The 12,556-nt window shown below is 30.9% G+C and overlaps 1 protein-coding gene across 1 annotated transcript; it reads left to right on the forward strand.

Annotated features, from left to right (window-relative positions):
- Positions 1–1,614: 1,614 nt before the first annotated feature.
- LOC111702046 (gonadotropin-releasing hormone receptor) lies at positions 1,615–10,957 on the forward strand. The gene is made up of 8 exons (XM_023473571.1): positions 1,615–1,653; positions 5,008–5,099; positions 6,162–6,235; positions 7,385–7,418; positions 8,586–8,639; positions 9,470–9,531; positions 10,476–10,585; positions 10,864–10,957. The coding sequence occupies exons 1-8, from the start codon at positions 1,616–1,618 to the stop codon at positions 10,955–10,957; spliced, it is 558 nt and encodes a 185-aa protein (XP_023329339.1). The 5' UTR covers position 1,615.
- The last annotated feature ends 1,599 nt before the right edge of the window (positions 10,958–12,556 follow it).

The following is a 12,556-nucleotide window of genomic DNA, read 5'->3' on the forward strand; positions in this document are numbered from 1 at the left end:
GCGAATATGGTCTTTTCATTATCATATCCAAAATCCAAGTAATTGGAGTCTGGAATTGATATTTATATATATATTTGTATAAATATATATAAACATTTATACCACAAAATATATAAACACAGACTGCTCATAAGCTCTCACTGAATAGGCAGGCCTATAATTGTCCCGGCACGCCACGTTATACATTTCCACAAAAGGTTTTTAACTGTCACGGGTTAAGTTTTACAATCTTTAAAAAAATACTCTAACTTTAAACAGAAAACAGAAAATTTATGAATTTAGTCATATCTTTAAAGGTTTCGTTTATCCCTTCCAAATTTTTATTTTATCTTTCTTTTATTTTACTGGTTGTGTACTCCAGTTGTATCACAATGAAACTTGCGGTGGAAAATATCTCATTTTCTACCCTTTAATTGCTCTCTGCATTCTCTAATCTCTTTGTATATGTGCGAGCCCAAAAAATCAGTTTTACACTTGGTTTTTTCTTTGACTAACCCCAATTCTTAGATAAAAGACGACAACAAATTAGAATTGAATAAACTATTAAACTGTAACAAAAAAAAGCAGCTCATACTTATCAAGTCAAAACTGACAAAATAAGCATGCGTTAGTGTTATAAAGAGCTCATAAATTGAAGGACATGTTTAAACAGAGATAATAAAGAAGTTTAAACAAAAACTTTAACACCCCCATGCTCCATCTCCCTGTACTGTAAACTTTGGTTCATTTTAAGTCCAGGGCCGACTTTCAACCAGCTAGAGGAAGCTGTACAAGTCCTAAATATTGACACTAAAAAATTTCCCGTGGAAAAAAAGTCCTTTGTTTTCAAGGATTTTTTTCTGGTTTCAGTACGATCTTATAAAAAAAAAATTCCTGAAAAAGTCCTTTTATTTTGTTAAAAATGCATGGGAACAAAGAATGTTTACAGCCATGGAAAAAAAGAGGCTTAAAATTAAAAACACCCCTGGTTTTATTTAATATGAAGAAGCATTGAAGAAAAGTCCTTTTTATTCCTGTGATCTTATTTTCTGAAAATTTATTGGCGGCCCCCATATATTATTTCAGAAAAAAAGTCCCAGGAATTGTTGAGCTTAATCGGAATTTGTCTCCTAAAAAATTGGGACTTTTACCAAAGTTTTTTTTCCAAGTTTTTTTCGAAACTTTTTTTTCCTCTGACTTTCTTACATAAAAGTCCTTGAAATAAAAAGTCTCTGGAAATAAAGCCCTTTAGTAGAAAATGCATGGAAACAAAGGATGTTTGCAACCATGAAAAAAAGAGACTTAACAATAAAAAACCCATAGCTATATTTAATATGCAGATGCGTAGAAGTAAATACCTTTTTATGAAAACATCTCAGACTTGACCTTATTTCCTGAGACTTTATTGGCAGCCCCCATATTATTTTTGGAAAAAATAGTTCCAGAGGCCAAGAATCTAAAACTCAGGATTTACCTAAGTTAAATTTCCAGTTTTTTTTAGAAATTTTTTCCTGTAACTTTTCCATATAGATTCTTATAATCATGTTTGTTTTTGTTTAAACAAAACGATAAAGTTTTTTAAAATAGACAAAGCCCATGTCTCTAGAATATCTTTAAATCATTTCTTTCAGAAAAAATGACAAGTTCGTGTTTTAACTGTACTCACTTTAGCAGGTAAACAGTAAACACTATACATGTTTGTTTATTCATCTTATAAAGAAATTTCTAAAATATTCTAGTAGTCATCAAGTCATGCACCAATAAAAGAACTAAGTAGTTAAACATTTCTATTAAAAGTGAAACAAATAAAAGAAACAAAGAACTAATGCAAACTGGTTTCACTAAAGCTGCTACCAATCCGAAGGAAGTGGTGGTCACTCCAGAGAATTGCCGCTGGTTGAAGGTTCTGGTCACTGGTGAGGTTAAGGGGCATGAATGCAGTATTAGAGATGCCTACAATGCTGCAGACCCAGTAAGCCAGGATGAAGACCGAGTCTTACAATGCCCACTCTGCTTTCAAGGTTCAAATAACGAATTTCACCTGTTCATAAAATTCACCATAGTGTTATCAGCCAGATTGGAGATCATGTTACGAGATTGGAGTTTCTTGGAATCAACTCTACTTGACCTGCAATCAAGAAGTTGGGACAAATTTGAAACAGCAAGGGTGTTCCTGGGTCAGGATAAGAAGCTCCTTAAAACAGATATGATTGACAGAGGCCTGGCACTCGACATCCTGGTTGATAAATTCTACTTAGAATGGACAAATATGAGAGGACAAGTAGTCTCTCAATCATTGAGTACACAGTAGGTTGGTTAACTATTAGTTGATGCCTTACTTTAGGTTACCTTAGTATACATATGTCAAAATTATATTAGGTACTTAGAATTAGAATACATTACTCTAGAATTTAGCATTAAACTCTTTTAGTCTATGACAAGTGCATAAATGGCAGGGTTGGTCATAATCAATGTAAATATAAGGAGAATTTTTTCATTAACTTAAAGCTTACAATAGTAAAAATATTTTAATTACCACTGACCTTCCGAAAAATATACTTTAATTTTGTCTATATAACAAAAATTTAAATCTAGACTATAGACTAGAATGAGTGTCAATTAAGTATTAATTTGATCAAACTTGAAATCAAACAAAATCATTGTACATCAAAAATATTTAACTGGATTAAGCAACATACTTAGAAAACATATAACAAAAAAACTCACTTATAGGGAAATATCCATCATCCAAACTCAAAACCACTGTTTACTATTTAGCAAACCTTGGATGTTAGGTTTTCAAAAGTAAGGCATGGCTCAAATTTGGTAGTATGGCTGGGCGCTTTGCAAATTCAAATTTAAACAGTGTACATTTATCTTATAAACAGAAGGCCGGGCTGAAAACCAGGAATGGGGAGGACTTAAAAGGGCTTTGATTTGATACTGCTACTACAGTTCGAGTCACATGTTTGAGTTTAATGTACTCAGTGATACATATCCTATACTCTTCTCCATCCAGAGTCACAGGTTTGGGTTTCCTGTACTCAGTGATACATATCCTATACTCTTCTCCATCCAGAGTCACAGGTTTGGGTTTCCTGTACTCAGTGATACATATCCTTTACTCTTCTCCATCCAGAGTAACAGGTTTGGGTTTCCTGTACTCAGTGATGGGTTTCCTGTGCTCTTCTCCATCCAGAGTCAAAGGTTTGGGTTTCAAAAAAAACCATTTCAGGCTAAAAGTTTGACGCTCAAACTGAACCCTTAGCCATACCTTTTTTAATCTGAAAACAATAATGAGTAATGCGTCATTAATTTAGACCTTTTCTAAGACTTTCTGGTCCAAAAAATGCCCCCCCACTAAAAAATTTGAAGCTACATGCGTGCCAAAAACAAAAGTATTATCTTTATTTAACCAATCAATTTTTTTATTAAGTGTTCCACAGGGAAAATGTTTTTAATCAATTCTTAAAATAGAATTTAAGTATCTTTACATATATTCTACATATAGAAGCTTCCAGCAATTTTCTAGGGTTGTTTCCCCCTTTCCGCCTTCCACCTTAGCTGTCTCAGAGCCGTTTTACTTTCTAACAAGTTTAAAACCTAGCAAACATAAAATAGATTGGTTAAATNGTGCCGGAAACCATGTAGACAGTTGAAGAGGAAACTCTGCTCTGATAAATTTTGTTATCACTGTCCTTAGGCATTTCGAAAGATTCACTTGACGAGCGTGTAGCTATAAAAGTCTATAATGGCACGGGAAAACAGTCTATTTACGCTATTTAGTACACTGGACAGGGAAAGTGAAACTTACTCCTTGTCATTTCCATCCTTGCCTATAGTTTCTAACTAGGGGTCACCAATTTAGCTACGCTCGGAAGGATAAACGCCGGGTTTAAATAAATACTTTATTACTAAATTTTAGAACTTAAATTTATCAAAACGTAAAATATTATTCAAATAGAAAGGTGACGTGGCCGGAAGTTGCTCATCTTGCCTCGTCTTGATCTTAGGTTCAAAACTCCTCAAAAGCCTCGTCTTCCGCCACTACGCCGCCACATCCTTCCATTTCACAGTTTTATGAGTCCCACTGTATAAAAGTTATGAATTTGAAATAAAAAAGTTAATAACCATTTACCTTGCTCATCCGCAATTTTAATATTTTGGTATTTTGAGTATTTCAAAAATATTTGTTTTACTGATTGATTACCTCAAATTAAAAAATATGTTTTTTACTAAATAAAAACATCAAATTGATTGTTATCGAAGCTTAGCAAAGCTCTGAAGTATTTAGACCCAATCTAAATCCTCTGTCAGTCATCATTTTGGTTCCAAAATTCTAGATTCGGCATTGTAAAATGTACAAAGTGCAGGCCATATCTATAAGTAAACATTATTTAGTTAGATTTAGCAGAATTTGACATCTTTGAGTTCCTCTATGTCCATTGTCCAAGTCCAGTTAGAGATAGTATTTGCATGATTCTATGAAGATTAGATTGATGAATATGTTTTTAGTTGGTTCCTTTATCTGGTAAAAGGAGCTTAAGGTTGAAGGAGAAAAGATTACCGGAACAGGGAAGGAGAGATAGAAAAGTTCTAAAATTGTGAGATCCAACTGTCCTCGGTTTACAATGATAGGAGCTTTGTGTACATGATTTACAGTAGATATAACGTATTAGTATTAATTACATCACTGCAGCAAACCTATATTTGACAGTCTCAACATTTTCCAAGAAACTAGGTAGTAGACAATTCAATCTTAAGTGAACATAGATTTAAAACGTAAATTATAAGCAAACTGTAGCTCCATTGTAAGAAATTGATTGGCTTTTTTGTCATTATTATGAACCAACCCACTTCCGACAATCAAAATTATAAAGATTCTTGGTGAATTTAGCTGGGTTGCTGGAGGAGGAGATGGAGGAGGAGGTGGAGGAGGNTCTCCCATATAAGGTGGAGGTGGAGGTGAAGGAGGAGGAGCAGGAGGTGGAGGAGGAAGAGGTGACAGGTGATAATTATCTTGTTTAGTGACGATCTTGAGATGGTTCTAGAAGAGGAGGAGGAGGATGAGGAGGATGGTTATGGATACAACTTTAATTATAGAGTTCCAATTCTTGCAGGTGAACACAATACCCATTCAGGACAGAGAGGACAGTATTAATAATCTAGGGCTGGGCATGTTCCTACTTTTGTTATCTTTCGTTCCATTCCATTCGTTCCTGTTCTTTCACAGGAATGATGCTCATCCCTTGCTACTATTTTAGAGTAAACATGTTCTACTTTTGTATTATTCAGCACCTTGACTTAAATTACAGTTTAGCCATTTTTACGGTTAAAAGTGGACCCACTCATCTTATAAACTCAAAACCATGCTAAGAACATTCCCATGGGCCTCCCGAGTTCCCCAATCAAATTTGAGGCAAATCAGTTCAGGGGTTCTTGAGTTCTGATCAGTCAAACAAACAATATTTATATTTATACAGACTTGCTGAATATAGCAAGAGACTAAGATTTTAGTGCCATATAAGGTGCAAAAATACCTAAACAGTCCAACATATGTAATGAAATCACAGATCAGGTGGTCATAGATGGATCATTGACGCGGACCACCCTGCCTATCTAGTGCCTGAAAAACATTTACTAAACAGTAAACTGCATGCAGCTGTCTATTTCTAGTTAATCAATCAATTGAGCTGTAGAATTTGGGGTTATTGTATATTTTCAGTGTGTCAAGCATGGTTCCGGGGAGGGAGCGTGGCTAGAACTTAGTTAAGCTTAAGAAAGTAAATAGCCTAAACTGCATTCAATTAAAAGCAATTATGCACACACAATTCTATTTACACATTAGAAATAACAAACGATATGTGTAGATCAGTGATTTTTCAGCTTTAATTTGCAGACGTATTAAATCTAAGGTTAAATGGTTTTTTCAGGCTTGGCTTGTATCCATTACTAGTTCTATCATGGCTTTATTTTTAAACTTTTAAACGGACAACTAAACCCTGGCTTGGGTTTGGGTCCATGTTTTATACTAACTGTTTATGTACAGCCCTATATATGTACAGTGTCACATGTAGGAAACCATGCTGGTTTACATTAGTAGCAGTAATTATGGAAATTGAAATATTTTTGTTCTTTTATCCTTAGTTTTACTCATATTAGTAACTATGTTTACTGTTTAGGCCTAGTGGTGATTTCTCTAATTGGAAATACAGCTGCACTTTGTAGACTCTTCTTTGGTCTAGAAAGCACTCAGGAAAACATAGAATATATATTTAATATACTACAGTAAGATCCATAAAACTTTGGAATAGAAAGACAACATTTAAAGGGACGGTAAGCGTAATTTCAAATGACCTTTAGCTTATAGAGATACATGTCTGATTAACAACAATACCCTTTATAAACCATTGTTTGATCACAAATTTTGTAGATGTTCTTATTTATGGAGAGGGAAAGTAAGTGCCAAGCAACCGTGCAATTGTGTATACTTACACGCGGTGTACAGTGTAACCTCTAGTCTCCCAGCAAGCAATCTTTAGATATATAAGGGTACCAATGTGAATCTGGCATGCCTTTCTACAATGGAAGGTCACTTAAAAATATGCTTGTACACTCCCTTACAGCAATCTTGTTCATACTTGATGGTGTATTGTAAAGCAAAGTTGTATCAGAATATGAGTTGAAAGTTAACTTTTAAAATGAAGTGTTGACACTGTACAATTGCTCTTCTTCGATCATGTTCATTGAAATATTTAGAGTCATTTTTGTCTAATAAAGATTAGGGGGGTATTTCCCCCCTCCCCCCATGATTTTGCCCTGTAGAGTTGAGATATGGGAGCGTGATGCATGTCGCTAGTCCACACTTTTCAAGGCCAGCCCATTAAAAAGAAATTAAACGTCTTACTTTAATGGTTAGGGTGCAAGATAGGTTTTTAAACAAGTACGTCAGAAATTTATTTTAATATTTTTTTTTTTTTTTTTGACAATATTAACATGTAAGGCATGTTATTATCCATTCATTTTCTAAGGACTTTTCAGATAAGTTAATTTTAAATCTGTAGCTTAATCAAAATAAAATTATTTACTGCTTTTATTTTTTTTTCAAACGCCGACCTTTCGCATGACCGTCCTCCACCCTATCCTATGCATAAAAAAAATATGTTGAAAAACTTTTTCACACCTGAAGTTGAAAAAGTGAAAAAGTTAAACCGTTCTAGTGTAATTGGTGTTTTTTAGTTGATCGTAAAGGGTTTATCAGTCATCTTCCAACATATTGTACACAATATTAAAAGAAAAAGAAAAATGATTGTTTGTTCATGATATATTTTTCCATTTTTCAGGTCTTTGTAATCCAAGGTTAAAATATTTGTTTATAATTTTATTAAAAATATATTTTGTAAAGGGAGCAAGGTTGTGGCACAGAAAAGGATCATTAGGAAACTATTTTCTCTTTTGATTATGATCACTGATCAATAATCAGCCATCTGCAAGTGTTTAATGTTTTTATAAACTAAAAAAATCATAATAACTAATCAAAATGGTCTTCAGGGAATTAAGAGAGAAATCTTTCCAAGTATTTTATTTTTCGTATGTATGTATGTATGTATGTATAGCATTATGTATGGTATCGAGTTTTGTATCATTATTATCCGTATGTAGATATTCTGGGGTTTTTGCCCTTTAAAAAAATTTAAAAAGTAAAAAAAATTAGTTTATATCAGTATTTTGTGTTACAATGCTTTAGGGGCATATCGCGCCCCGTTTTAACATTGGTGCACATTTAAAAAATAATGAATTTTGTCATTTTTTCCGGGCATATAATTGTTTAACTTCAACCCGCCATAGACCTTTCCTTGGGTCATTTTGGTTACCTCAATAGTTTTGGGCTCGATCTGTTTAGTCGTTTTTACGTTTTTTGGCTTGAAAAAAAAACATACAGACAGACAACGAACCGAAATTCGATAGTTTGTCAAAGAACCATGTGAAGATTTGTTCAGGTTTATTTATCTTCTGCCAGGATCATAATTCGATAGTTTAAGTAGTAAAAGCAAGCTTTAGGAGAATAAAATTTTAAATCATGTAAAACTGTTTAAAGCCTTAAATCCTGAATCTATAAATATACTTTGCTTGTCTGGGTGTCTGTATGTTTGTATCTAATAAACGTCAAAATGGTGTGGGATCTTACATAACCCCAGGAAAGGTTTATGGATGCTTTAAATTACAAAAATTTGTGTCCAAAAGTTTTTAAAATTTTGGAAAATGCGCAAACAAAACTTTTAAATCCGCGATAGTTTTTTGCAATTGTTTTATATTGTACAAAGAGAAGATGCTCACAGATAGATCTGCACAATAAAAAGTTTGTATAGAAGATGGGAGCAACATCAGTATTTTACAAACTCTAATCTGTACACAATACTTTATAGCATACTGACAATAACAAATTTTGTCGTATCAAACACTTTCATTGACAGGGTTTTACAGATTATGTTCATACTTTATATTTTACAATTTATCACAATATTAATTTTCTAAATTGTTTTTGGTTTCTAAATATATCTGAAAAGATTAAAAATCAACATATTTATAGAGAAAATATTTTTTAGTTTTCTTGAACCTTATTATAGCAGACTTTTTGGTCACGGCATTCTCAATGGCAGGTAACAATGGCAACAGTAATTATACTACAACAACACAAATAAAAGCAACAATACAGGGGACATTAATTCCTAAATTAACACTTGGCCCAGTTTTAGAAATGGACCAAGTGTTAAATTGAAACAATTTTCCCCTACAATATAACAATACGAATAACGATAACAAAATCAATAATTATAAAAATGCCAACAACAACAACAAAAAATAATTATTTAATTTTGTTAAGTTTGGACCTAACCTAACCTAACCTAAATCCTTGTTTTGTCAACAGTAATAATATTTTATAGGAATCGTAACTTTTTTATTTATGAAAGATCCAGAAAAGTTTCTTAATCAGCTTCTTTCACTTATTATAGTCTCTAAACTTTAATCAAAGTTGGTTAGACGGTATATAAATATATATAAATATATATATTTATAAATATACAGAGTAAATAAAAAACCGGGATAATCAATGATTTGGACAAAATNATGATCATTGGTCAATTATGAAACCAGCCTATTTCATAATTTGGTTTTCTTTTAACATTAATTTTAGATTTTCTATAAAATGATATTCTAGGGCCCAAAAGGTTATATAGCATAAATATGTGAAGTACACCTGCAATATGAAAACAGTACAACAAAATGGCCGTTTTACACTTTTTTTCTAGTAAATTCTCCTCTAATATATATTCTAATCTCTTAAGTAAATCTTGAGATTAGTAAAAGATAAAAAGAAGAAATGTCATTATTCACAATTCTAAAGTTTTCAGCTCTGAATAAAGATGGTTGGAAACACTTTGTACATATTGTTTTTTTCAAATTTTTAACATTTTCAATTATTTGTCAGGACAATGTCTGTGGGAGGCAACGGGATGGATTGGTGGAAATTCTTATTGTAAATTTCTTAAGGTTTATTTATTTTTACTAACAGGGGCTATGGGAGCCACGCCCCCCCCCAAAAAAAAAAATTAATAAAGCCCTGAACAAATTCATTATTACTAAAAAATTTATCTTTGATTTAGCATTTTAAGTATTTTCTGATTTAGAAATTTAATTATTTTCTGACAAATGAAATGATTTTTTGCCACAAGCTCAAATTTTCTAATCTTTATATATTTAAAACCTGATATTAAAAACTTGAATTATTTGATCTTATAAAATTCATAGTTTGAAAATGAAATAGGGTTGCAAAGATATAGTAATAAGAAAATCAGAGTTTGTGACAAAAACTCAATTCCTTTAAAGAAAATAGTTATATTTAAGTTTTAGTGAAACCTGTTGCACAAAAAAAACATTATGGATACAAAAAAAATAAAAAATATTTAGAGTTTTAAATTTTGCAATATTTTCTACTTCTTTGATTAGTTTCGTGCAAATCCCTGATTTTAACATAATAAATTGTACATTATTTGGCTTTAAGGGCGTTTCGCGCCCATCTTCTATTTCGATTGTGAACATTTTTTATGTATGTTTTGTAAAACAGAAAAAAATTCATGAATTTTTAAAGTTTTTTGTAAATCAAATTTTGTTGAAGGCAAATTTTTGAAATTTCTATCATCCATAAACCTTCCCTGGGGTCATGTGATTTTCAACACAAAATTTAGTCCCTATCGGTTCAGCCGTTTTGACCGTTATTGGATATAAACACCAAGACAGACAAGTAAAGTATATTTATACAATATAGATAGTTAAGTGGAACTTGTAATAATCCTTTCCCTATTATCTTCGCCCAACTATGTGTTCTTGACAATTTTAGAATTTTTATAGAAGCCCTCTTTAAGTTGCAAAATTTATCGGTTCAGCTTTTTTGGGACACAAGCTTCGGGATTATTATAATTCTCTTATTTGAATAGTTCATGCAGACCTTCTCCCTTACGTTATCCAACTATATGCTGGTCACTATTGCTATTGAGAGACATAGAGCAGTCAGTAACCCTCTTCATCATTCAGGAGCATCTTACAGGTATTCATTGTTGAAGGTTTCTCATTGTAGTCTTTCATTAAAGGAACTGTTGACGTATCAGGGATACCTCATTGGTATTAAATATCTAAATACAGGGATACCATGGCACAAAGGATGAGACTTCAGAGACGGCTTTACTGTCTTTTTCCTTATACTCACGATTCCTTGCAGCTGTAAACTTCTTTGCCAAATCATTAAATGGTCCATTAAAAGATCCATGTGTGGCCGAAGTATTAATTTAACCTATGTTTGTGGGTAACCATGGCTGTATTTCTTAGAATGCTGATCACAACATGGGTTTCATCAGCTCTCATTTCTTTTCCATCGATCTTTATCTTCAGCATTAATAAATCCCAGGTAAGAGATCATTAGATTATTCCTTGATAGTTTATCATTAGATTATTCCTAGATAGTTTATCATTAGATTATTCCTAGATAGTTTATCATTAGATTATTCCTTGATAGTTTATCATTAGATTATTCCTAGATAGTTTATCATTAAATTATTCCTAGTTAGTTTATTATTAAATTATTCCTAGTTAGTTTATCATAAAATTATTCTTAGTTAGTTAATCATTAAATTATTCCTAGATAGTTTATTATTTAATTATTCCTAGATAGTTTATCATTTGATTATTCCTAGATAGTTTATCATTAAATTATTCCTAGTTAGTTTATCATTAAATTATTCCTAGTTAGTTTATCATAAAATTATTCTTAGATAGTTAATCATTAAATTATTCCTAGATAGTTTATTATTAAATTATTCCTAGATAGTTTATCATTAGATTATTCCTAGATAGTTTATCATTAAATTATTCCTAGTTAGTTTATCATTAAATTATTCCTAGTTAGTTTATCATTGAATTATTCCTAGTTAGTTTATCATTAAATTATTCCCAGATAGTTTATATTTAGATCATTTCTAGATAGTTCATCATTAAATTATTCCTAGATAGTTTATTATTGAATTATTCCTAGATAGGTTATCATTAAATATTCCTAGCTAGTTTATCATTAGATTATTCCTAGATAGTTTATTATTAAATTATTCCCAGACAGTTTATCAATAAATATTTTTAAATAGTTTATTATTAAATTATTCCTAGACAGTTTATCAATAAATTATTCCAAGATAGTTTATTATTACTATTCCTAGAAAGTTTAGCATTACATTATTGCTAGATAGTTTATCATTAAATTATGCCTTGAAAGTGTATTATTAAATTATTCCTGGATAGTTTATTATGAAATTCTTCCCAGTTAGTTTATCATTAAATTATTCCTTGATGGTTTATTATTAAATTATTCTTATATAATTTATCATTAAATTAGTCTTAGATAGTTTATCATAAATTTTTTTCTTGATAGTTTATCATTAAATTATTCCTAGATAGTTTATCATTAAATTATTCCTAAATAGTTTTTCATTAAATTATTCCTAGATAGTTTATCATTAAATTATTCCTAGATAATTTATCATTAAATTATTTCTAGTTAGTTTATCATTAAATTATTCCTAGATGGTTTATTATTCAACTATTCCTGGATAGTTTATCATTAAATTATTCCTAGATAGTTTATCTTCAAATTAATTCCAGATAGTTTATTATTAAATTGTTCCTAGATAATTTATCTTCAAACTAATCCTAGATAGTTTATCATTAAATTATTCCTAGATAGTTTATTAAATTATTCCTAGATAGTTTATCATTAAATATTCCTAGATAGTTTATCATTAAATTATTCCCAGATACTTTATTATTGAAATTATTCCTAGATAGTTTATTATTAAATTATTCCTAGATAGTTTATTAATAGATTATTCCTAGATAGTTTATCATTGATTATTCCTAGATAGTTTATCATTAAATTATTCCTAGATAGTTTTTTATTAAATTATTCCTAGATAGTTTATCATTAAATTATTCCTAGATAGTTTATCATTAAATTATTCCTAGATAGTTTATC

The sequence above is a fragment of the Eurytemora carolleeae genome, unplaced genomic scaffold (assembly GCF_000591075.1).
Source record: "Eurytemora carolleeae unplaced genomic scaffold, Eaff_2.0 scaffold446, whole genome shotgun sequence".
Taxonomy (NCBI): domain Eukaryota; kingdom Metazoa; phylum Arthropoda; class Copepoda; order Calanoida; family Temoridae; genus Eurytemora; species Eurytemora carolleeae.

Excerpts from the sequence above, each read along its gene's own strand:
- LOC111702046 (XM_023473571.1), top strand. The coding sequence starts at position 1,616 with ATGACAAGTTCGTGTTTTAACTGTACTCACTTTAGCAG. Across the intron at positions 5,100-6,161 it reads TAGAGTTCCAATTCTTGCAG|GCCTAGTGGTGATTTCTCTA; the intron begins GTGAACACAATA and ends TTTACTGTTTAG. Across the intron at positions 7,419-8,585 it reads GCACAGAAAAGGATCATTAG|TTTTCTTGAACCTTATTATA; the intron begins GAAACTATTTTC and ends AATATTTTTTAG.